Source organism: Cyanistes caeruleus, chromosome 24 (assembly GCF_971803275.1).
Source record: "Cyanistes caeruleus chromosome 24, bCyaCae1.hap1.1, whole genome shotgun sequence".
In the NCBI taxonomy this organism is placed as follows: domain Eukaryota; kingdom Metazoa; phylum Chordata; class Aves; order Passeriformes; family Paridae; genus Cyanistes; species Cyanistes caeruleus.
The window spans coordinates 1,283,849-1,306,232 of NC_141724.1; the positions used below are offsets into that span (position 1 = coordinate 1,283,849).

The window sequence follows — 22,384 nt, forward strand, 5'->3', positions numbered from 1 at the left end:
TGTCAACATCCTGAGAGAATCAGGAAGCAACAAAATATAAAGGACAAAAAGAGTTGAAGCAGGAAGTGGTGGGTTTTGCGCAAAGCTTTATTTAATCATTCTCATTGTGGGAACAGAGGGATCACTGGGCTGGAACGGGATCGGGATCTCCATGGCCAGTCCCCACCATCGGCACTGCAGCTCCTCCTGCACTCCCACTGCCACCTGCACCTCCAGCAGCTGCAGGGACGTGAGGACTGCGCCGTGCAGAGCTCTTGCAGCCTGAAAAGAAAGCAGGATTTTCCTTGGGGAAGGGAAGATGTAACACCGCCTCCTCCCTGCCCCCCTTCCATGGCCCCACGGCGTTCTCAGCACTGCAGCCTTTGGGGCACAAACCCCGTGTCCCTCCCTGCATTACTCACGGCACATTCACAGCCCCAGCCCCTTCTTCAGGCTGGAGATCAGGGGGTATTTGCCCTCATGGCAGAAGGTGCCAGTGAAGTCATCCAGGTCGATTGTCCACACCATGGCACCTCCGAAGTTGTTCTGCTTCAGCCAGTCCACCTGTGGGGAGGAAAATCCCGGTGAGCCCCAGGAACTGATCCCACAGGAGATTCCAGCCTCGTCCCAGCACGGCCCCGCTGCCCCAGACCTTGAGGCCGAAGCTCTTGACGTTGTCGTAGCCGACCCATTCGCTGCCCTTGTAGGCGTAGGGAACATCCTCAGGGGCATCCCAAGCCTGGGTGGCTCCAGAGCTCAGGAAGGTGCAGATCTGGGAAAAAGGAATGTGAGCCAGGTTAGGAATTCTGCTCTGGAAATATCCAGCAGTGTCCAGGCTGCCCTTGCAGTGCCAGGGACGAGTCCCACACACACCTCGTAGTAAGCCAAGAGCCCGGCCTCCCTGGTGTAGGGCCCAGCGGGGCCTGGCCCGGAGGTTGGGGCTCCGATGGCGGTGTTGGATGGGTTCTGCAGGGTGAAGGTTTTCCCGTAGGTTGGGAATCCCACCAGGAGCTTCTGAGCTGGGGCACCGTTGTTCTTCCAGTAGTTCATGGCATATTCCTGGAAAAGCCAGCACGGTTCAGGCACGGGCCGGGATGTGCTGTGGGAAAAGAAGCTCCCCAAAGGCACTCACAACACTGAGGGTGCTGCCACTGCTGAACAGGGGGCTGTTCTCGCCTGCAGAGCCGTCCCAGGGCCCGTGGAAGTCATAGGTCATCACATGGATGTAATCCAGGTACCTGCAGGAGTGGGGGCTGTGTCCTCACCTGAGGCACCCGAGCTGAGGCTGCCCGCTCACCCCAGAGCCCCGGCCACAGCCACTCCTCCGGCACACGGGGCTCCCTCAGGGGCTCTGTGCGATTTCACTAGAAGGAACCCACCAGTGCCACCAGGGACCCCAGGCTTGCCACTCACTTGCCCAGCTCAGCAATCTCGTAGCCAGCCTGGATGGTGGAAAGTCCTCCAGCCACAGCAGCAGTGACCATGAGCCGGGGCCGGTTGGTCTGCCTGGCCTCCTGCTCGAAGGCTGCCAGCAGTTCCTGAGGGATCCAAGGGACAGCGATCACCTGGGGCTCTGGGATGGGGCTTTGCAGCCACCCAGGGCTCACAGGCCACAGCCAAGCCCACCTTAACCAGGACGGTGAAGAGAGCCTTGTCCTGAGCGGGGCTGCCCCTGGAGCCGGGGTATTCCCAGTCCAGGTCCAGCCCGTCAAATCCGTACTGGCGCAGGAACCTGACCACGGAGTTGATGAAGGTCTGGCGGTTCTGGGGTGTGGAGACCATGGTGGTGAACCTGGGCAAGCAGCGAAACAGGGTTGGGGTTGGAATCGACTCCCTTCATCCTTTCCCTCCCTTTCCTGAGACTCATTATTGGAGAGAGCTGACTTGAACTCACTTCTCTGTGCCGAAATTCCATCCTCCAATGGCCAGCAGAGTCTTCAGGTTGCTGTTCCTGCAAGGAAGGGACAAGAACAAGAGTGACCTCAAGCGTTTGGTGTCACTGTGGCCTTTGCAGCTCGGGCGCTTTTGGTGGGAAAGGCCAAGGGCACATGGGCAGCGCCCAGAGCCGCTGTCCCCCAGCTCAGAGGACGGGGCTGTACCCCTGCCCAGCCCTGGCCGGCCCCAGAGGGAGCAGCAGCCCTGCCCGAGGCTCCCGGCACTCACTGGTTCTTGAGGCCGTTGAAGGACTTGTACAGGGTCTCGTCGTTCCACTCGTAGGTGGTGATCTCGTTGTTGTTCATGCCAGCAAAGGCGTAGATCAGGTGGCTGCACAGGTTGGGGTCGATGTTCTCAGGGGTGTATCTGCCCTCACCAGGCCGGTACTGGGCCCAGTTGGTGAAGTAACAGGTCAGCACATAGGCAGTGCCTGCAGGGAGACACCGGCCATGGAGGGGCCTGCAGTGCCCTGGGCACAGCCCGGCCCCTCGGGCACAGCATCCCCGTGCTGCTGCCGGGGCAGGCTGGGCCAGGCTCCCTGCCTGGGCCAGGAGCTCAGGGCAAGGCCGGCGGGGCTGGGGATCCCTCGCTCACTGCCGGGCTCCCCACCACCGCCCCGGACTCGGCGCCTTCCTCCTCTGGCCCTGCCGAGGGCTTGGTCCCGGAGCCTCCGCTGCCCTTCAGCTCCTGCCCCGGGCTCGCTGCCCCACACGGGCCCTTCCAGCCCGGGAGGCAGCGCGGAGCCAGCCAGCAGCTCCTGCAGGAGCAGCTGCTCCAGGGGACCAGCACCTACCGAGCTGGGCGTTCAGCAGCAGCGCCAGGCCTGCCAGGGCACAAGGAAACAACACACGGGTCACTGCTCGCTCTTAGAAATGCAAAGCTCTTCTGCAACACTCTGCTCCCAAGCTGGGGCAGGTGAGCTTTTCTAGAGAGGAGGCTAAAATTTGTCCAAACATTTCCAGTAAAATGTGACAAATTATTTCAGGCAATAGCATAGGAAGGAACCCAAAGAGATGCCAAAGCAGTCATTTGATTTTCAGATTCAAGTTTGAAAGCACATTCCATTTGCAGCCTGCAATGAACTCTGTCCATGTTCAAAGCACAAGAGATCCCCAACTGCAGCAGCACGAAAGAAGAGAAATCTCCCTCCCCAGAGGAAATTGTGAAACCCGTGACAGAGAAGAGAGAGGAGCAGTTCTATCCCCCCACCCCCTTGCACCAGCAGCAGAGTGAGGTGCCAGAGCCTCCAGCCCGGCCAGGAGGGCAGAGAGCTCCAGTTTGCAGCGGCACTCACCGGTGAGCAGAGTGAGCTTGGCCATCTTGGACCAGACTGATGTGCTCAGCCTCTCTCCCGCTTTTATACCCTGCTCCTCTCTGCTGCCCGTCTCACATCAACCGCAATGGACAAATATTATGAAATTGGCAAAGATCCTCATCCCCAAACTGACACCAGGACAATGGGGCTGAGCACGCAGCTGGAGTTGTCATTGCTGTGGGGCCGTGCCAAATCCGGGTGCTGCAAGGGCAGATAATGAACGGGATTAGATTGCTTTGATTGTTCCAAGTGCTGTTTCCATGTTTGTGTCACCTCTGGCAGCCCCACAGGCACCGATGGCTGAAGTGTGTGACCTTCAGCCCTTCCCCAGGGGGTGGCACTGCCAAAGCTGAACTTTGGGCTTTGCCAGGCTCGGGTGTCCTTGGTGGGACCGTCCCAGGCAGGGCTGAGCGGGGCTGTGGTGGAGCACTGGGAATGTTGGAGGCTGTGGGATCTGGGCTGGGACAGAGGGACCTTGGTGGGCTGAGCTGTGTCTTGCCCCCCCAGCTGTGGTGGGCTCACATCAGGGAAGCAGACAGGAGGAATCACCAAAGAAGAACCAGATTGTTTTTCACTGAGTCATTCTCCACCTGATGAAGAAAAACTTTTCCATAAGAAGGGTTGTTTTTGTCATTTTCTTTCCCTGATCTCCTGACACCCATGGTCACAAGAACAAGTGGGAGGACAACGCAGCGGAAGCTGATTCTGATTCACTTTGTTTCCATCAACCCAAGGAGACCAATCCCTTGTGCCACAGCTGTGCTTTGATAGTGCCTGCATCTCTGGAGGCACTCAAGGGCAGCACAAGGTCACACTTCAGCCATCGGTCCCTGCGCAGTCACCAGCAGGAACACAGAGCTGTTGTTAAAAACAACATCTGAACAATCAAAGAAATAGAATTCCATTTTTTACCTGCCCTTGCAGCACCCGGATTTGGCACGGCCCCACAGCAATGACACCTCCAGCTGGGTGCTCAGCCCCATTGTCCTGGAGTCGGTTTGGTGACAGGATCTTTGCCAATTTCATAATATTTGTGCATCGCTGTTGATGTCAGAGGGGCAGGAGAATGGGGAAGGATATCAAAGTGGGAGGGAGGCTGAGCACATCAGTCTGGTCCAAGATGGCCAAGCTCACTCTGCTCACCGGTGGAGCTCTCTGCCCTCCTGGCTGGGCTCAGAACTCCCCAGCCCTGCTGCTCTGGCTCACAGGTAGCTGTAGGAATTCCTCCCTTCAGGAATGGTTTGGCTGAGCACGTCCCAACCCACCACAGACTCCTGATGTGTCCTGGAGCCCCAAAAGTCCAGTCCTGTCCCAGTCCAGCAGCCTGAGGGTGGAATTGCAGACTTGGAGTCTTCAAAACACCAACAAGTGGCTTCTGCTTTTACCTGTCTGGAAAGGAGCCTCAGATATTCCCTGGAAAAGCCACCACAGAGCAGGGAGAGCTTTGTGACAGCAGCAGCAGCAACCCAGGCGTTCCCACAGGGAAAAAAAGCAGCAGAGCCAGAGGCTGTTCCCACCACAGATTCCATCCCAGGTGCAGCATTCCAGGCCCACGGATCCCTCCAGGTGCTGCAGCCACCCTTGAGGACCCGTCCCTGGCGCACAGCCAGCGTCCAGCTCAGCTCCTGGGAGCTGCAGGAAAATCCCTCGGGAATCTCCCAGCTCAGCTGCCCCACCTTGGATCTGCTCTCCGTGGATAGTTTCTTCCAGGAGCAGGGAGGGAGCTGGGAATGCTGGAGGCTCTGAGGTGCTCCTGGCACACAGGGAAACACGGATCCATCTCCAGGGGAATCCTGGAGCCCTCAGCCACGGGCAGGGAAATCCCAGTCCTGAGCCTAGGGCCTGGATGCTCAGATGGTATAGGCCATAAATATATATATAGATATGGATAAATTTACATAAATATATGTGGGTATGGATAAATTTAATTAAATAGATAGGGGTATGCATACATTTAAATAAATATATATGGATATGCATAAATTTAAATAAATTCATATGGATATGCAGACAAATAGAAATAAATATATACATGCAGATAAATATAAATATATATAGGCAGATAAATAGAAGTAAATAAATATATGGAGATAAATAGAAATATCCATGGGCAGAGAAATAGAAATAAACATGTATAGAAATAATTATGTTTGTGCATATAAATAAAAAGAAATAAATATGTATATGAAGATAAAAAATAATCTATGCAGACTTATTTTTTTAATAAACCCCCACAGGAAAATTCAAAAAAATTTTTATTTTTATTCCCAAAAATCAAACCATCCTGGGGCAGATTGTCCCTATGGTTGTTGTCACGTCACCAGACGTGCCCCAAAGCAGTCCTGGCTTTCCTGAAGTTTTCCTTGGCAAACTCATCCAGCTCCTCACATCCAAACCCAGCGGTGCCTTTGCTCCATGTGGGAATCCCGGGCTGGATCTCGGCTATCCCCAGGACTCACCCACCTGCCTGCCATGGGCACAAATCCCTCTGGGAGCAGCCAGCCCCGCTGTCCCTGTTCCAGGAGCCCGGGATCTGCATCCCTGCGTCCCCATTAGGGACAGGCCAGTGTTTTCCAAAGGACATGGCAACATTCCAGTGACCTTTCCGTTTGTCCCCATGGAGTTTTCCATGGGGACCTCGCCAGCCAGGGCAGGGAGAGCCAAACACCCTTCCTGAAGGGATGGCTCAGACACAGCGAGGTCAGCAGGGCTGGAATGGATGAAGCTTTTGGGGAAAACAGCAGGTTTTGGGGATTTTTCCTGTCAGAAACACCTCTGGCTGTGCCGGTGCCATCCCTGAATCTGCCAAACCTCCAGGACAAAAAGGAGGAGAAAGTTTGAAGGAATCATCCTGGAAGGAGCACCTGGGCACTGCTGAGCTGGGCACAACAGGAAAATCAGGATCTGATCTCCATGAGCCATCAGGAAAGAGCAGAAGGACAGACAGGCTCCGTCCCAACAGCCATGGAATCAGTGGGATGAGAGCTTTAGAGGGAAGATGCAGCAGGAAAAGCCCGGAGTGGTGGAATCTCTCTGCAACCCAACATTGGAATAGTTGGAAGGTGACTGTCTGCTCTTTTAAATTGGAATTCTTTCAGCAAGGACCAATTCTCGTGCCTTTTTTTAACTCCCACCACTCCCAGGGAACCCATGGCAAACCACTTTTATAAAAGCAAAAGGGTCGGAAAAGTCCAGAAGGAAAAGTCCTGACAGAAAACTCTGGGATCTGAGTTTGTTACCCCAATAAGAAGACAAATCAATGTCCTTGAGCCTGCCCCAAACGCTTTCCTTACCACACCAAAACACCCTCCATGGATAACAGAGCTGAAAACGTTCCAGAAGTCATTGAGGGTGGGATTTTCCAAATCTATCCTGGTTCAGTTTGTACCCTGGGACTTTATCAACCAAGAAAAACATTGGAAAAATACTCCTTGAGGATGTTGTCCTGTTATCAGCCGTATCCCACCCCGTGCCTGCACCAAACCCCACAGGCTCAGGCTGGCACAATTTAATCTGCAGCTCAGCCAACATCTGATACCAGCCTGTTTTCCAGGCTTCCATACATCCAAGGCTGGGTGACCTCCTGGAAAGTCACCTTCACGTCACCTCAGAAGGAATTAAACATCCCAGTGCAGGGACACAGCCGTGTCCCCGCTCCTGAGCAGGGAAAAGGGAAGATATCCCTGGTCTCCTGACACAGGGTGAGAGATTGGAGTTTCCACCTGGACAGAAGATGAAAATAAAACTGTGGGAAGAATATTTTGAGACATTTCACCGATGGAGATTCACATAAGGAAAAACGGGAGTGCTCGGCAACAGGGCCGTGTCTCAGTTTGGGAAAGAGCTGAGCAGGAAGAGACGGGGATAAATGTCAGAGGGAAATCCACCTGCCCCATCTTTAGGAGTGTCCCTTGTAGAGTTTAACCTCCAAAAAATAAAGAAACTTCCTCTGCTTCCCTGACGTGAGCCCACATCAGCTGGAAGGGCAAGACACAGCTCAGCCCACCAAGGTCCCTCTGTCCCAGCCCAGATCCCACAGCCTCCAACATTCCCAGTGCTCCACCACAGCCCCGCTCAGCCCTGCCTGGGACGGTCCCACCAAGGACACCCGAGCCTGGCAAAGCCCAAAGCTCGGCTTTGGCAGTGCCACCCCCTGGGGAAGGGCTGAAGGTCACACACTTCAGCCTTCGGTGCCTGTGGGGCTGCCAGAGGTGACACAAACATGGAAACAGCACTTGGAACAATCAAAGCAATCTAATCCCGTTCATTACCTGCCCTTGCAGCACCAGGACACGGCACGGCCCTACACCAGTGACCCCTCCAGCTGGGTGCTCAGCCCCATTGTCCTGGAGTCACATTTGGTGACACGGCTCCCTGCCAAGTTTCGTAATGTTTGTCAATCACTGTTGTTCCCCCATTGGCAGCAGAGAGGAGCAGGGTATAAAAGCGGGAGAGAGGCTGAGCACATCAGTCTGGTCCAAGATGGCCAAGCTCACTCTGCTCACCGGTGAGTGCCGCTGCAAACTGGAGCTCTCTGCCCTCCTGGCCAGGGCTGGAGGCTCTGGCACCTCACTCTGCTGCTGGTGCAGGGGGGTGGGGGGATAGAACTGCTGCTCTCTCTTCTCTGTCACAGGTTTCACAATTTCCTCTGGGGAGGGAGATTTCTCTTCTTTCGTGTTGCTGCAGTTGGGGATCTCTTGTGCTTTGAACATGGACAGAGTTCATTGCAGGCTGCAAATGGAATGTGCTTTCAAACTTGAATCTGAAAATCAAATGACTGCTTTGGCATCTCTTTGGGTTCCTTCCTATGCTACTGCCTGAAATAATTTGTCACATTTTACTGGAAATGTTTGGACAAATTTTAGCCTCCTCTCTAGAAAAGCTCACCTGCCCCAGCTTGGGAGCAGAGTGTTGCAGAAGAGCTTTGCATTTCTAAGAGCGAGCAGTGACCCGAGTGTTGTTTCCTTGTGCCCTGGCAGGCCTGGCGCTGCTGCTGAACGCCCAGCTCGGTAGGTGCTGGTCCCCTGGAGCAGCTGCTCCTGCAGGAGCTGCTGGCTGGCTCCGCGCTGCCTCCCGGGCTGGAAGGGCCCGTGTGGGGCAGCGAGCCCGGGGCAGGAGCTGAAGGGCAGCGGAGGCTCCAGGACCGAGCCCTCGGCAGGGCCAGAGGAGGAAGGCGCCGAGTCCGGGGCGGTGGTGGGGAGCCCGGCAGTGAGCGAGGGATCCCCAGCCCCGCCGGCCTTGCCCTGAGCTCCTGGCCCAGGCAGGGAGCCTGGCCCAGCCTGCCCCGGCAGCAGCGCGGGGATGCTGTGCCCGAGGGGCCGGGCTGTGCCCAGGGCACTGCAGGCCCCTCCATGGCCGGTGTCTCCCTGCAGGCACTGCCTATGTGCTGACCTGTTACTTCACCAACTGGGCCCAGTACCGGCCTGGCCTGGGTAAGTACACCCCTGAAAATGTTGACCCCTGCTTGTGCAACCACCTGATCTACGCCTTTGCCGGTATGAACAACAACGAGATCACCACCTATGAGTGGAACGACGAGACCCTGTACAAGTCCTTCAACGGCCTCAAGAACCAGTGAGTGCCGGGAGCCTCAGGCACGGCTGCTGCTCCCTCTGGGGCCGGCCAGGGCTGGGCAGGGGGACAGCCCCGTCCTCTGAGCTGGGGGACAGCGGCTCTGGGCGCTGTAGACATGCAATAACTCTGGGTCCTGCCTCTTCCCCTGCAGGAACAAAGATCTGAAGACCCTGCTGGCCATTGGAGGATGGAATTTCGGCACACAGAAGTGAGTTCAATCCATGTCCTACCCTAAACATGGAAAACGACTGAGAGGAGGATGGGGCTGCATGGAAACCCCACCTCTCTCCTGCTCTGCTTGCCCAGGTTCACCACCATGGTCTCCACACCCCAGAACCGCCAGACCTTCATCAACTCCGTCATCAAATTCCTGCGCCAGTATCAGTTTGACGGGCTGGACCTGGACTGGGAATACCCCGGCTCCAGGGGCAGCCCCGCTCAGGACAAGGCTCTCTTCACCGTCCTGGTTAAGGTGGGCTTGGCTCTGGCCTGTGAGCCCTGGGTGGCTGCAAAGTCCCATCCCAGAGCCCCAGGTGATCGCTGTCCCTTGGATCCCTCAGGAACTGCTGGAAGCCTTCGAGAAGGAAGCCAAACAGACCAACCAGCCCCGTCTCATGGTCACCGCCGCTGTGGCTGGAGGACTTTCCACCATCCAGGCTGGCTACGAGATTGCTGAGATTGGCAAGTGAGTGGCAAAGTCTGGGGTCCCTGGTGGGATTTGAGGGGTTTCCTGGGAGTGCTGAAGTGAAAGTGCCCCATGGGCAGCCTCAGCTCCGGTGCCTCAGGTGAGGACACAACCCCCGCTCCTGCAGGTACCTGGATTACATCCACGTGATGACCTACGACTTCCACGGATCCTGGGAGAGGAACACTGGCGAGAACAGCCCCCTGTTCGCCGGCCCTGCTGACACTGGCGACTACAAATACTTCAACGTTGTGAGTGTTTCTGTGGGACACTCACAGGTCTCAGACCCTTGGTGGCTGCCCTGAGGAGATTTTGAGGAATTCATCCTACAGAGACTCAAGCAGGAATGGTTTCTTGCAGGAATACGCCATGAATTATTGGAAGAGCAACGGTGCCCCAGCTGAGAAGCTCCTTGTGGGATTCCCAACCTATGGAAAGAGCTTCACCCTGCAGAACCCATCCGACACCTCCGTTGGAGCTCCAGCATCCGGCCCTGGCCCCGCTGGGCCCTATACCAGGGAGGCCGGAACTCTGGCTTACTACGAGGTATGGATGTTTCCATCACATTCTGTTCCCAAATCATTTGAAGGAATTTTTCAGGGTGGAGTTTTCTGCATGGCTCAGACAGAAAGCTATCCATGGAATCGCTAGGAAGGAGCTGTGTACTCAGAGAACAGGGAAGCAGCACAAAACCAGAAGATGAAGCCAAGGCAAGGGCAGAGCCTGGGCTTTTCCCTTTTGTGGGTAACATTCCTGCTTCCTTCTCCTTAGATCTGCAGTCTCCTGAGTTCTGGAGCCACCCAGGCTTGGGATGAACCCCAGGATGTTCCCTACGCCTACAAGGGCAGCGAATGGGTCGGCTACGACAACGTCAAGAGCTTCGGCCTCAAGGTCTGGGGCAGCGGGGCCGTGCTGGGACGAGGCTGGAATCTCCTGTGGGATCAGTTCCTGGGGCTCACCGGGATTTTCCTCCCCACAGGTGGACTGGCTGAAGAAGAACAACTTTGGAGGTGCCATGGTGTGGGCCCTGGACATGGATGACTTCACTGGCACCTTCTGCCACGAGGGCAAATACCCCCTGATCTCCAGCCTGAAGAAGGGCCTGGGGCTGCAGAACGGCGGTGAGTGGCTCCAGGAGAGCGGGAGCAGCTCCTTGGTGGGGACTCCCCAAATTCCTATGGAGGTGTGGGAGGGATGAAACACTTCCAATCCTTTCCCCAATTCCAGACTGCGTTCCCCCCGCTGAGCCTCCATCACCGAGGTTCCCACCATCTCCAGCGGGAGCAGCTCCGTCATGGAGACTCCCAAACTTCCTACGGAGGCGTGGGAGGGATGAAACACCGGGAACATGAAAATAAACCTTTTCCTACTTGAATTCTTGAATTCCAGACTGCGTTCCCCCTGCTGAGCCCCTGCCTCCCATCACCGAGGCTCCCACCACCACCACCACCAGCGGCGGCAGCGGCGGCTCCGGCTTCTGCGCCGGGAAACCCAACGGGATCTACGCAGACCCCGAGAACAACAGGAACTTCTACAACTGCGTGAACGGCCAGGGCATCCCGCAGAGCTGCGAGCCAGGGCTGGTCTTCGACCCCCTCTGCAGCTGCTGCAACTGGCCCCAGTGATCCCAAGCCTTTCCCAGCCAATCCATCCGTCGGATTGAATTGTGTGCAATAATGATGATTAAATAAAGCTTTCCACAAGCAATCCTCCTTGTTTCAACTTGGGTTTTTATTGGCTGTTTTCATGCTCTCGGCTCTGCTGGAGTGTGTGGCTATTAAAATTCCCGACAGCAGGTGTCAATGTTGCCTGCTCTTCTTCCCAGGCCGTGGAGGGATTTTCCAGGAGTCTTCCGGCAACATTGGGAGAGGAAAAGCGGTTGCAGGCCAGAGAGCTGAGCTGTTAATCACAAATCGAGATTGGAGGTGAAGAGGAATTTTGTAGCAGTTTTTTATGGAAATGGAGCAGTTTGTCCTTGCCAGAGGTAAAAAAAGCCAGGATAAAGGCAGTTTGTTTCTCCAGGGTTTAAAAGCCTGTGGGAGATGTGGAATCATGGAATCCCCAACTGGGTTGGGTTAGAAGGGACCTTAAAGCTCATCCCATTCCACCCCTGCCATGGGCAGGAACACTTCCCACTATCCCAGGGTGCTCCAACCTGGCCTTGGACACTTCCATGGATCCAGGGGCAGCCACAGCTTCTCTGGAATTCTATTCCTGGGCTTTCCCACCCTCACAGGGAGGAATTTCTCCCTTATATCCTATCTAACCCTGCCCTCCTTCATCCTCAGGCCATTCCCCTTGTCCAAAGTCCCTCTCCAAGACGTGACTGGTTTAGGGTTAAAGAGAAATTATTAAACATATCCACCCAAAACCTCACCCAAGCCTGCCAGGATGCCTGGTGAAGCATTAATCCATCTATTTCCACACTCAGGAATCCCATTCCGTACAGCAGAGCACCCCAGAGCCTTGGCAGAGATAAACTCGTCCTTTTTGGCCATCTCAGATGTCCCATCGCGTCATCCCAGCACGTGTCTGTCCTTCCCTGGGCGCACACGGAGCTGCTGGAGCTCCTTGAACAGGGGCAAGGAGGTGATTGGAATGCTGGCAGGGCTGGAATCTACTCAGCTGCCTCAGGAGAGGGCTTTGGGACCTGGCCTGGCCCAAATTTCTTCTTTTTTTTCCAAACGGAACATTTGGGATCGCTGCCATGAGATCCACGCTGTGGGAAGCCCTGGATGAAGGTCCAGCATCAACACCTGAGGTACAGCAATAGAATCTCAAAATCTCTGAGGTTGGAAAAGCCCTCCAGGATCATGGAGTCCAAGCTGTGCCCAATCCCCACCTTGTCGCCAGCCCAGGAGCTCCTCGGACACCTCCAGGGACGGGGATTCCACCTCCACATGCTCTCTCCGTGCACAGCAAATACCTGGCAGCTGGTTTGGGTCAGATTCATGGCAAGAAAGTTTTTAAGTCTTCAAATTCCCTCCTCTTAAAGGAAACATGTCTTGGTCAGAACTCCCAAAGGCCTTGGTCAGGAGATCCATGAAGTTCAGGCCATTCCTGCTGTTTGGGACAGCCCGGAAAGCTCCTCTCTCCCAGCTCTGTGGAAAGAGCTCCGTTTTCAAGCTGCTTCCTCCAGTCCCAGCTCCTCATTCCTCTGCTCCCGTCCTCCCCTGACATTCGATTTCCCTTCTCTCCACAGCTCATGGAAGAATCAAGCGCTGATTTTCAGCCACCAGCCCTCCCCTGCTCCCGGGGGAGATTCCTGCCTCCCTCATTCCCAGAAATACCAACTCTGACTCACCCCCATTACGAAACGCTGCAGCCATTCCCCCCTGCCTCTCCTCCAGGGTCGTTTGCTCACCTCTTGTCTCCGGGGATGTTTTATGAGCGCTCAGAAGAGTTTTTTTCCGTGAGGATTCCATGCTGCCGTCTCCCATTGTCCATTCCTGCCTTCTTGCATCATTCCTCATTTTCCCTCGGCGCTGAGCCGCTGTCATCGGGCTCTGTAAACAAATCCCGAGCCTCTCTGGCATTGTGAAACGGCTCCAGCTCGATTTCTGACCATCCTGTTCCCCAAATAACCCTGGCTCTGCTCTGCTGGCATCTCCCTGACATTCCCTGGAGCTCAGCATCCACTTCCCCGCAGGTGCTGAACTCCAGGGAGCTCCTGGGAACGGGCTGCAGATCCTTCCACCTATCCCCAAATCAATCCCAACATTATTTCCTGCCTTTCCAGGCCTTCAGACAGATTCCCAAATCCCTTCCCTGCATATAAACGTCTCCATGCACAGCACAGGTGGGAAAAAGAACTCCAGAAATGCTGGATTTATATGAATGAGCAGGCACATGGGTGTTGTTTTGTCTCAGGAAATATTTTATGGATAATTGGAGCTTCTTTTCACTGGATTTTCCTTTATTTTTTTTTTTTATGGGCCTTATGTTGCATCAATTCTTTTATTATTTTTTATATATATAGCTTGATCTCTTAAAAATTGGATTTATTAAAGTGTGTAATCTCCCAAAATCCATTTAGGATTGGTAATGCATCTCCCAGCCTGAATTAATATCAGCTGTTATTTTGGGGGAAAAAACATCAGAACTGGGCAGATCCTGAAGTGCTTCCAGCCAGGATTCCACACGGCAGCTCCCACCACGGAACAGGACCCGTTTCCCATCCTCACAATTCCCATCATCTCCCAGGGATGATCTGGACTGGGAGCTGGGACAAACTGGGAGAGCTGGGGGTTAATCCATCCGCCAGCAGAGGGATTTGGGGACGGCACCCTGCATTTCATCCCAGGATTTTTGGAGGTTCAGACCTCACCAGGACCTCGGAAGCTCCTCCCGTGTCCCCCTGAACCCTTCCGAGGATGCTCTGCCCCCACAGCCCCATCCCAGCTCATCTAATTACAGCTTAAACCCTTCTGGTGAGGCAACATCTGCCTGTTCCCCGTTAATCCGTGTTCCCCAGCTCCAGAACCGGAGCCATCTGGGCAGGGAAGGTGGCTCAGCTTCCCATTAAACATTTACAGCGACATCAAGGCAACTGTTGCTGAGACAACCCCGCTGATCCCGCGTTTCCAACGCTGCAAAAAAGAAAAACAAACAGGAAAATAAAATAAAAGGGTCTAAAAACGGCTGTGGATCATCACATCCCCCCAGCCCAGGGTGTGAACTCCTCTCATTCCCATCTACAAATTCTTGCTATGTTAAAATAAAGGATTTGGGATAATTTAATAATATTTAGGGCCCGGCTTGAGCAACCAAATAGCCTTTAAATAAAACATTCCCTGCTGGAGCAGGTGCCCTTCAACCTCCCCGGGCTTAAAATAGCTCTGGAGTCAGGATGAGCCCCCAGTTCAGCTTTCCTGAGCGGGGTTTAATGTGACCTTAATTTGGGCAGGGCCATTATCTCTGTCCCCACGCTGTGGCAGCCATTCAGCCTTGGTTAGAAATAAGAAAACATTTTCCTTCCAAATCTTGCTGGATTTGGTTGAATGTCCCACCCTTTTATCTCCCTCAAGGTTTTTTGGGACAGAATATCCCGTTCTCTCACCAGTGGCGAGGTCAGCAGAGCGGGGAGAGCCTAAAAACTTGGCTGAAAATTAAGGAATGAAGCCAGAAATTGGGAATATTTCGAGGGGGAAGGTTGGGGGATTATGGCTTTTGAGGGTGTGTGGAGTTCACAGGGCCAAGAAATTCCGATCCTGTGTTCAGTGTTGGGCTCCTCAAGGGAATGGAGCTGGAGAAGGATCTGGAAATGATCCAGAGGTTCTCTGGAAGAGCCTTTCCTTCCGTGAGCTCATGGATCCAGGAGCTTCCTCTCCCAGGACTTTTGGGTCCCTCCCAAACCAGTCTGGGATTCCTGGGGTCACCTGGAGCAGATTCATTAAAAAAACACCCTGGAATATTGGATCCAGGAATGAAAACCCCCGCAGGCCCAGGAATAAAAGTGAAATTCCTCAAAGAAACTCCCAAGTACCACCGGCACCCCGGGCTGTGCTGGGAGCAGCGGGATCCGGGAGTGGGGAAGCCAGAGAGAGGGAATTGCCCTGGGATTCATCTGAAATTCCTGGTTTTCACTGTGGGGCTGCTCTGGGAGCACCCAGGGAGGCTCCCAGGGTTGGGAAGGGGCAGGAGGAAGTGGGAATTTTTGTACAATAATTTCTTGGGAGAGCCAACATTTTCCCTCATGGATCAGACCCAGGGAAAGGATTTCCCTTCTATTTCCTGGTCCTTTATTTCACCCACAGGGGAGCAAACACGCCCTGCTCACATCCATATCTGGGACATGGAACAGGACATTTCCTGCTGACAATTCCCTATTTTCTGCCAGGAAAGATTGGATTTGGACCTTTTGGATCAAAAGATTTGAATTGGATCTCTCCCACTCCTTCCTCACTTCCAAGCTGGATCCAGCCCCTCTTCCTGGATGTTCCTCTCACCTCACCCTGCTGCCAAGCCCCACAAAACCAGGAGAATCTCCAGCAGAATCCCTGCCATTCCCGGGGCTCCAGAGGCTCTCCCAGTGCCGGAATCCTGCTGGGATCTCCATCTTTGGAAGCGTGGCTGTGCTCCAGTGCCCTCCGTGGGAGGGTTGGGCTCCCACGTCACTTGTTTTGGAGCTTCCCGCTGCTCCTGCTGACGTCCACAGGACCACGTCAGGCTCCGGCAAGGGAAGCGCGGCCCTTTTTTGGGAGCAAAGGGATTTGGGAACAGCTGGGCTCTGTCAGGAATTCAGCACTCCAGTGATAAACACTCCAGGGTTGTTTGTTTTTTTTTCCCCTCTGCTCCAGCACAATGTTTTCCTTTCTCTTTAGGAAGCGTTGTTTCGCTGCTGAGGGTGGAATTCTTTGCCGGAGTCCTTTTGGAATTTGCTTTTTCCCCCTCATTGCAGCCTCTCCAAAGCAGCTGTGGCCCCTTTGGAAAGGGAAAAAATCCTTTGGCTCCCACAGAACTTGGGAGCTTTGAGTCCTGAGGCGGAACTGGGGCGCTTTTGGGGGGTTCAAAAGGTTTGTGGAGGGAGAGAGGTGGAGGAGCAAAGGAGAATTGGGGGTTTCAAATGTCTGGGAAAAGGGGATTAATCAAAAAAGAGGGATTAAAAAAAAGGGTGGTTAAAAAATGGGGGTAAAAAAGGAGGATAAAAAATAAAGGGAGCTAAAAAAGGGGGATTAAAAAAGGGATAAAAAATAAAGGAGGATAAAAAGGGGGGTAAAAATAAATGGGGATTAAAAAGGGATGAAAAATAAACGGGAATAAAAATTAATGGGGATAAAAAAATAAATGGGGATATAAAAAAGGGGAATAAAAGAAAAGAGGGGGATAAAAAAGTAGAATAAAAGAGGGGAACAAAAAAAGGGGGCTAAAAATAAAGGGGGGTAAAAATAAAGGGGGAATAAAACAGGATGAAAAAGGAGGGATAAAAAAGGGGGATAGAAAAAAAAGGGGGACAAAAATGGGGGATAAGCCCAGAGCTGGCAGTGGTGTGTTACCCTAAATAAATTTTGGGATAACAAAATAAAACAAAATAAAACAAAAGCACAAATATTTGGCAATTTGAACACTTTCCAGAAAGCCTCTAAGCCAGACAAATCCCCACCTGACTCGTCCTTAGCTCCTGGGAAAACCCCAAATCCACAGCGAAGCACTTTTCACTGCACACACACCCTGACCTGGCTGCAAAGTCCCTCCTTTCATGTGGGTGGCAGGGAGATAAGGCAGGCCCTGCTCTTAAAAATGAATAAATCAGAAGTAAATAAAGAAATCAGTGGAAAATAAAGAAATCAGCAGGGAAAAATCAGATTAGAGAGCCAGGAGGTGGAGTTGGCTCAGCTGGGACAGCCCCAGCTGAAGGACAGGGACACTGGGAGACGCTGCCTGGCTGGAAAATCCCTTTATCCCAACCTGGAGAGATCCAAAAGTGAGGATCACACCCAGGGCTTTCATCTTATCTGGGAGCTGGGAACCTGCTGGGCAGGGGAAGGAGCAGGAGGCCGAGTGGGGCCAGCAGGAGCTTCTCACCTTGGGCCAGATGTGGTCAGAGCCTTTTTTATCCCACGTGTGCTGCCTTTCTTTGCATAGCCCAAGTGCCATTAGGTGTAATTAAGGCAATTATGCTGAATTTTAGCAGCCCACAGAGTAATTGGGGGCAATTTTTAGCATCCCCAGGGGCATTTTGAGAGCCCTGCTGATGATTTTCCTGCTTGAGGTCTCAGCTCAGGTGTGGCTCAGGTGACACCTTTGAAGTGGACGTTGTTGTGCTGCTGCTGTTGGGATAGAACTGGAGGAGAACAACTCAAATTTTCCAGTTTTTCCTTTCTTTCTAGTGAAAAAAAAGAAAGGAATTTTCTCTTGTTTCAGCTCTGAAGCAAATTAAACCTGAGGAACGAGTGGGAAAGATCCAGGCTCAGGTGGGACACCACGCTAGAGAAGAAATGGACTCAGAGCTGTCACCCCACAGGGAACAATCTGAGGATCATTTTGTCCTCCCTCCCTCGCTTTGGGTGAGAAATTCCAGCCTGCCCCTGAGAAACCTTCCCCAAAAAAATGGAAAAAAAACCTCCTTGATGCGTTTTGTTTGCAGCAGAAGGATCTGCCAGCTCTGCAGATCCTGCTCTTGGGAGACAAAAGGCAGCTCCAAAAAAACCTAGGAAAAAAGTTTTTCCCAGCCTTTTCCAGGTTCCTCCAAGGCATTTTGTCCCTTCCCTGCCTGAGGAGTGACCTCGGCTCAGCAGCAAAATTCCTGGGACCGCTCAGAGCCTGATCCCAGCTCTAAATCTGGAGCGGCTCCGGCCTCACCCAGAGAAATCTGAGCTCTCCTCTGGCTGTCACTGAACGTCAGCACCTGATCCAGAGTCACCTGAGCACCGGGAAGGGCAAAATCCCCAGGCTGGCTTGGGAAAAATTCCATCAGGAGGGAGGGAAAGCTTTTCTGGGTGTTCTTGGAGCAGGGAGAGCAAAGGGGACTCAGCCCTGGGCTGAGGGAGTTCCGAGCATCACCCTCTGCTCCACATCCAGGGAAAATCTGGGAATTTCGTGGCTTTGAAAAGCATTAAATCCCTGTTTTTTACTCTACCATCTCCTCTGCTCCAAAACACCACCAGCCCAAAGGGAAATTTGGGATTATTCCTTATTCCCTTCTTCCCTCAGCTGACTCCTGCATTTCAGGCCTTCCTGTGGAATTGCCGAGCAATTCCCATTCCCAACTTTTTTTCCTCAGCCACAACCTTCCCTGAATTCGAGCCTCACCCCTCACAGTGGGGCAAGAAAAGCCTGGAACGGGGCGAGATTTGGGGAGCTCGGAGCTGGAATTCCTGACGGAGCAGAGCTCTTGGAGCACAGTGAGGCCTTGTCGGAAAGAGGGGAAAAAAATAATAAAAAAAATCCCATTTATGGCTGACAAACGTGGCCAGAGGCCAAGGAAAACCCTCCTGGACTCTGGATCCGGCAGGGTGAGGGGGTGGGAGATATTTTTAGCTGTTTTTTCTGCTCCTGAGGCCTTCGCTTGCCTCAGGCCTTGAGCGAGCGGCTGAGGAGCTCTCCTGAGGAAGGGGAGGAGGAGGAGGGAGTGGGAAGTTGGAATCTGAGACCCTTTTAAGCTCTGTTTGCTCTTCCAGCCTCCGCAGGTTCCAAGGGCACGGCCGTGAGGCCGATCTGGTTATCCTGGGGAGGGAGGGGAGAGCCTTGGAGCACTTTATGGGGGATTTATGGAGGATTTTCCCCCCTCCTCTGGGCCATTCCCATCCCCAGCGTCCCTTATCCCAACTGGGATCCTCAGCAGGGATCAGAGGGAAACAGGCCCGGGCTGTGCTTTCCCATGGTTTGTAGCTCCAGGGAAAATGGATTTCCCCCTCCCTTCTCCTCTTGTGCAATGTTTGACCTTGCCAGGCTCAGCCTCTTTCCAGGCCTCACGTTCCCAGCTCCTTCCCCTCCTCAAAAATTCACTTTTCCAGCTTCCCGAGTCCCCAGGTGCTTCCAGAGTGGGAAGTGAAACTCCAGATTCTTCAGGAAACTGAGGATTGTTGTGTTTCAGCAGCCACAGAGCAGCCCCGTGGAGTGAGTTTTCCAAGGAAAATGGGAGGAATGTCATTGGGATAAGGGATTTCAGCCTGGCTGCACATCTTGGGATGGTAAAAACACCCCCAGAGCCTCTGGCAAAGCCTTGGGAACACTGAAATCCAACAGGGAGCGGATGTGCTGCTCCAGGGAGGGATCCCTGTGGCTCTGACCTGAAATTTGGGCTCCAAATGTGATCCAACCCCAGATTTTTGGGTAAATGACACCTCCTTTAACAATTTCCCAGTTCCCTCCCTGGCTGCTCACACCCAGCTCCAGCTCCAAGGCCACATTCCCGCTCCGGCCTCCCGGATTTTCTTTAGTGACAGAACTTTCCTGTGGGATTTTGGGGAGAAAGCACATTAGCTTCCTCCTCAGGGTCTTCAAGACAAACAGAAACATTTGGAGGGTGATGCTCAGCCCGTCCTTGCTCCGGTGCTCATCCAGCTCTCAGAATTCCCAGCGGAGCAGCTTTGGGAGGACGTGGTGGAGCTGTGGATTTCTCCAAGGAGTTTTCCAAAGCTCTGGAAGGTGAATCCATGCGGTTCCTGCCCTGCTGCATCACCCCAACAAACCCAACCCTCCAGCTTTGCCAGGGAAGGGCGAGGACTCCCTGGGAAGAGCCCGGAGCAAGCCCGCAGAGGAAGCCAGGAGGGATCTCCTGGAGCAGGGATCAGCTTGGGAAGAGGCACCACCCGGATTTAAACTGGGCCTGGGTGTTTCCCAGCTTTAGCCAGGCTCCCTTTGTGCCCTAATTGCTGCTTGCAGGGCCAGGGAGCCCTGGGAAGCCGTGGCCTCTTTCAGAATTTGTGGGTGTAGCCTGAGAAGATCCCCCAGGAGCTTCTCCCAGTGTCCCTTCCCTCCCATGGACCGTCCCCAGGAGAAAAGTCCACCCTGGATTTGGAGGGGGTGGGTTGGGCAGAGCTTTGGGCCCCAACTCTTCATTTTGGAATCAGATAAATCCGTTCCTTGCACAATCCTGCTGCTGCTCAGCCCCGCAGCACCTTCCATGTGCAATCCCAGAATATTTAGGCAAAGGGAAAAGCTGAGCTGAGGGGTGGCTTTGCATGGGGAAGTGTCCCAGACCCAGGAAAAAGAAGTTTCTGGGTTTACCATGCTGAAATGGGGCTTCTTTTATTATTCAATTTGCAAAGTGCCTTTGGGTTGATGATATTTTAAGTTATTTATTTCATGTTATTTATTTATTTATTTTATTTTATTTATTTTAAATAAAAGAAGAAACAGTGAAGAGCATCCCAAACAATAAGAAAAAGCCATTCCAGATATCCCAAATACCAAACCCAGGCCCAGCTCTGAGCTGAGCCACGAAAAAAATCCTTCCTGAGGAGCTGCTCCAGCACTAAAAATATTGTATAAAGGAATTTGGGAAAGAGGGATGGACAGGGTGCATTAAATAAAATTAAATAAATGCATGAAGAAAATAAAGTGGAGTAAGGAAGGGGCTGGTGGGCAGGGAGAGGAGGGGAAGGTGGATCCATCTGGACAGATCCAGAATCTGGGCGGGGAATGAGGTCTGGAATCAGCCCTGGATGGGTCAGTTTGCCATGAACTGGCCCAAATCTGGTGTCTGGAGCCTTCTTATCACCGCCTGCTACACCTGGGACTGCCTTGATCCCTTCAGCCTTGTGGGAAAGCCCAGAACATCCCAAAAAAATCCCATATGGACACCGTGGATCCCACAAAACCCCCCAGACCTGTGGAGCAGCTCAGATTTGTGCTGCCCCAATCAAAACCCCTTTAATCGGTGCCCATCTCCCGCTCTCCCCCTCCAAAACAGCGAGAATAAACTGCATTTCACAACCTTTTAAAAAACACATTCAAGCCCAGCCGGTGGCTCTGAGCAGGGTCAGGAAATTCCCTTCCCAGCTGCTGCAGCCACGGAGGTTTTGGTGCTCTTGGCCTTGTTTTTGTGCCGGGGATTGGGGTTGCCATGGAGCTGCACCACACGTTCCCTTCTCTTCGTGCTCCCCAAGCAAAGAAACGGGCAGAGAAATGCAGATTTCGGGCAATGTGCTGCCTTGGCAGCTCCTCCCAGCCTGGCTGAGCTGCACTTTGGCAGCCCAGGTGCATTCTCAGCACCTTAAAATAAAAAAAAATAAATAAAAAATAAATTCCCGTCTTGTGGTTTTGGCCGAAGAGGTTTGGGGTTTTTTTTTTTCGCTTTTATTTTCTTTTTTTTTTTTAACTTCTCGTTTCTAAGAAAAGAAAAATCCCTTTTTCATAGCTGTGTGTCAGCAGGGAAGGGGGAAATCCTTCAATCCACCCCTCCAGCCTGCCTTAGAAGGAAAGGTGTGAGATAGACCCAAGGAGGGAGGTTTGGCCTGAAAAACTCAGGGAGACGGGAGGAATTTTGCTCTCTCATTCCACCAGCTCTGCGTCCTGATTGTTTCTTTGGCTTCAACCAGGACTTGGCATCTCCCAGGCTCGCTTTTCTCCATTCTGAACCCGCCTTGGCCCCGAATTCCTCACGGATTCCTTCACCTGGGTGTCTCTGGCGAGGGCTTCGTGTCATTCCCAGCGGTGGCTTCACCTGTCCCCAGGTGTGCGCGGGAGGGAGCGGCTGTTTTGACTGGAGTCCGTGTTTATCCCGGGAGTTTCCAGAGGGGAAAGAGCAAGGCCTGGCTGGGCAGCCACACCCCGATAAGGAGGAATTACCGAGGGGCAATTTGCCTGTGCCCAGCTGTGCCCCCACGTGCTGTTTACCCTGGGCTGGGGGAGATTTTATCGCCGAGGCCATGGGGCTTGGGGTGGGGCAGCGCCAGGGCACGTCTCACCTTCATCCCTGCTCTGTTCCCAGGGCTTGGGAGTGCTTTTATCTCCTAAACCAACAGGGCTGCTCCAGGTTTTCCAGCTGCCAGCTTTCCCTGGAGCTGGCTGTGCAAACACCTCTGCTCGGTGTCCCCTCTGTCCCCTGTGACAAGGACAGGGCTGGGTGGAGGCGCTGGCAAGGATGTGGAAAACGAGCAACAAACCCAGCTCAAAAGAACAGGAAACCATCTCTGAGCTCATCTCCACACCTTCCCCGCCGAGGCAGCTTCGGGAGGAACCCAAGGCCGAGGTTTCCTCTCCAAAAATGTCGAGATCTCACCAAATTCTCCTTGCCCAACACGACATCAGCAGGAAGCTGAGGCCGCGCAGAAACCCCCACGAGCGCCCTGGGAGTTCAGCAGCAGCGGAAAACAAAACCCAGAGGCCTCGGGAGGGTGCAGAAAAAGCAATGTTTGCTTCCCAAAATACTCCAGAGCAGATGGGACATTGGCAGTGGGGTCGGAGAGGAGGGAACGGGGCATGGAGGAAGGGAATTGGAGCAGAGGGAG

General features: G+C 53.4%; 2 protein-coding genes and 2 long non-coding RNA genes across 5 annotated transcripts; 1 reads left to right on the forward strand and 3 right to left on the reverse strand.

Moving 5' to 3' along the window:
* Nucleotides 1–66: 66 nt before the first annotated feature.
* Nucleotides 67–7,560, reverse strand: LOC111939696 (acidic mammalian chitinase-like). 2 transcript variants are annotated; one of them, XM_086861608.1, is made up of 11 exons: nt 4,495–7,560; nt 2,708–2,737; nt 2,143–2,344; nt 1,874–1,930; nt 1,606–1,771; nt 1,393–1,517; nt 1,112–1,217; nt 853–1,038; nt 632–751; nt 402–543; nt 67–261 (listed from the first exon to the last, which is right to left on the reverse strand). In XM_086861608.1, the coding sequence occupies exons 3-10, from the start codon at nt 2,217–2,219 to the stop codon at nt 409–411; spliced, it is 972 nt and encodes a 323-aa protein (XP_086717734.1). In that variant the 5' UTR covers nt 2,220–2,344; nt 2,708–2,737; nt 4,495–7,560; the 3' UTR covers nt 67–261; nt 402–408. The 2 variants fall into 2 exon arrangements, with proteins under 2 accessions (XP_086717734.1, XP_023797786.2); XM_023942018.2 differs by lacking the exon at nt 4,495–7,560 and adding an exon at nt 3,209–3,552.
* Nucleotides 7,561–7,663: 103 nt separating this feature from the next.
* Nucleotides 7,664–11,195, forward strand: LOC111939809 (acidic mammalian chitinase-like). The gene is made up of 11 exons (XM_023942222.2): nt 7,664–7,736; nt 8,209–8,238; nt 8,602–8,803; nt 8,955–9,011; nt 9,110–9,275; nt 9,364–9,488; nt 9,616–9,739; nt 9,849–10,034; nt 10,260–10,379; nt 10,468–10,609; nt 10,878–11,195. Exons 1-11 carry the CDS (start codon nt 7,712–7,714, stop codon nt 11,111–11,113), a joined length of 1,413 nt encoding a protein of 470 aa, XP_023797990.1. The 5' UTR covers nt 7,664–7,711; the 3' UTR covers nt 11,114–11,195.
* A 5-nt stretch (nt 11,196–11,200) lies between these two features.
* On the reverse strand, nt 11,201–11,956 carry LOC147649404 (uncharacterized). Its single transcript, XR_015278956.1, has 2 exons — nt 11,866–11,956; nt 11,201–11,387 (listed from the first exon to the last, which is right to left on the reverse strand). It is a non-coding gene; the product is annotated as an uncharacterized LOC147649404 (long non-coding RNA).
* A 458-nt stretch (nt 11,957–12,414) lies between these two features.
* Nucleotides 12,415–19,115, reverse strand: LOC111939811 (uncharacterized). The gene is made up of 4 exons (XR_015278955.1): nt 15,437–19,115; nt 14,022–14,077; nt 12,853–12,994; nt 12,415–12,589 (listed from the first exon to the last, which is right to left on the reverse strand). It is a non-coding gene; the product is annotated as an uncharacterized LOC111939811 (long non-coding RNA).
* Between the last annotated feature and the right edge of the window lie 3,269 nt (nt 19,116–22,384).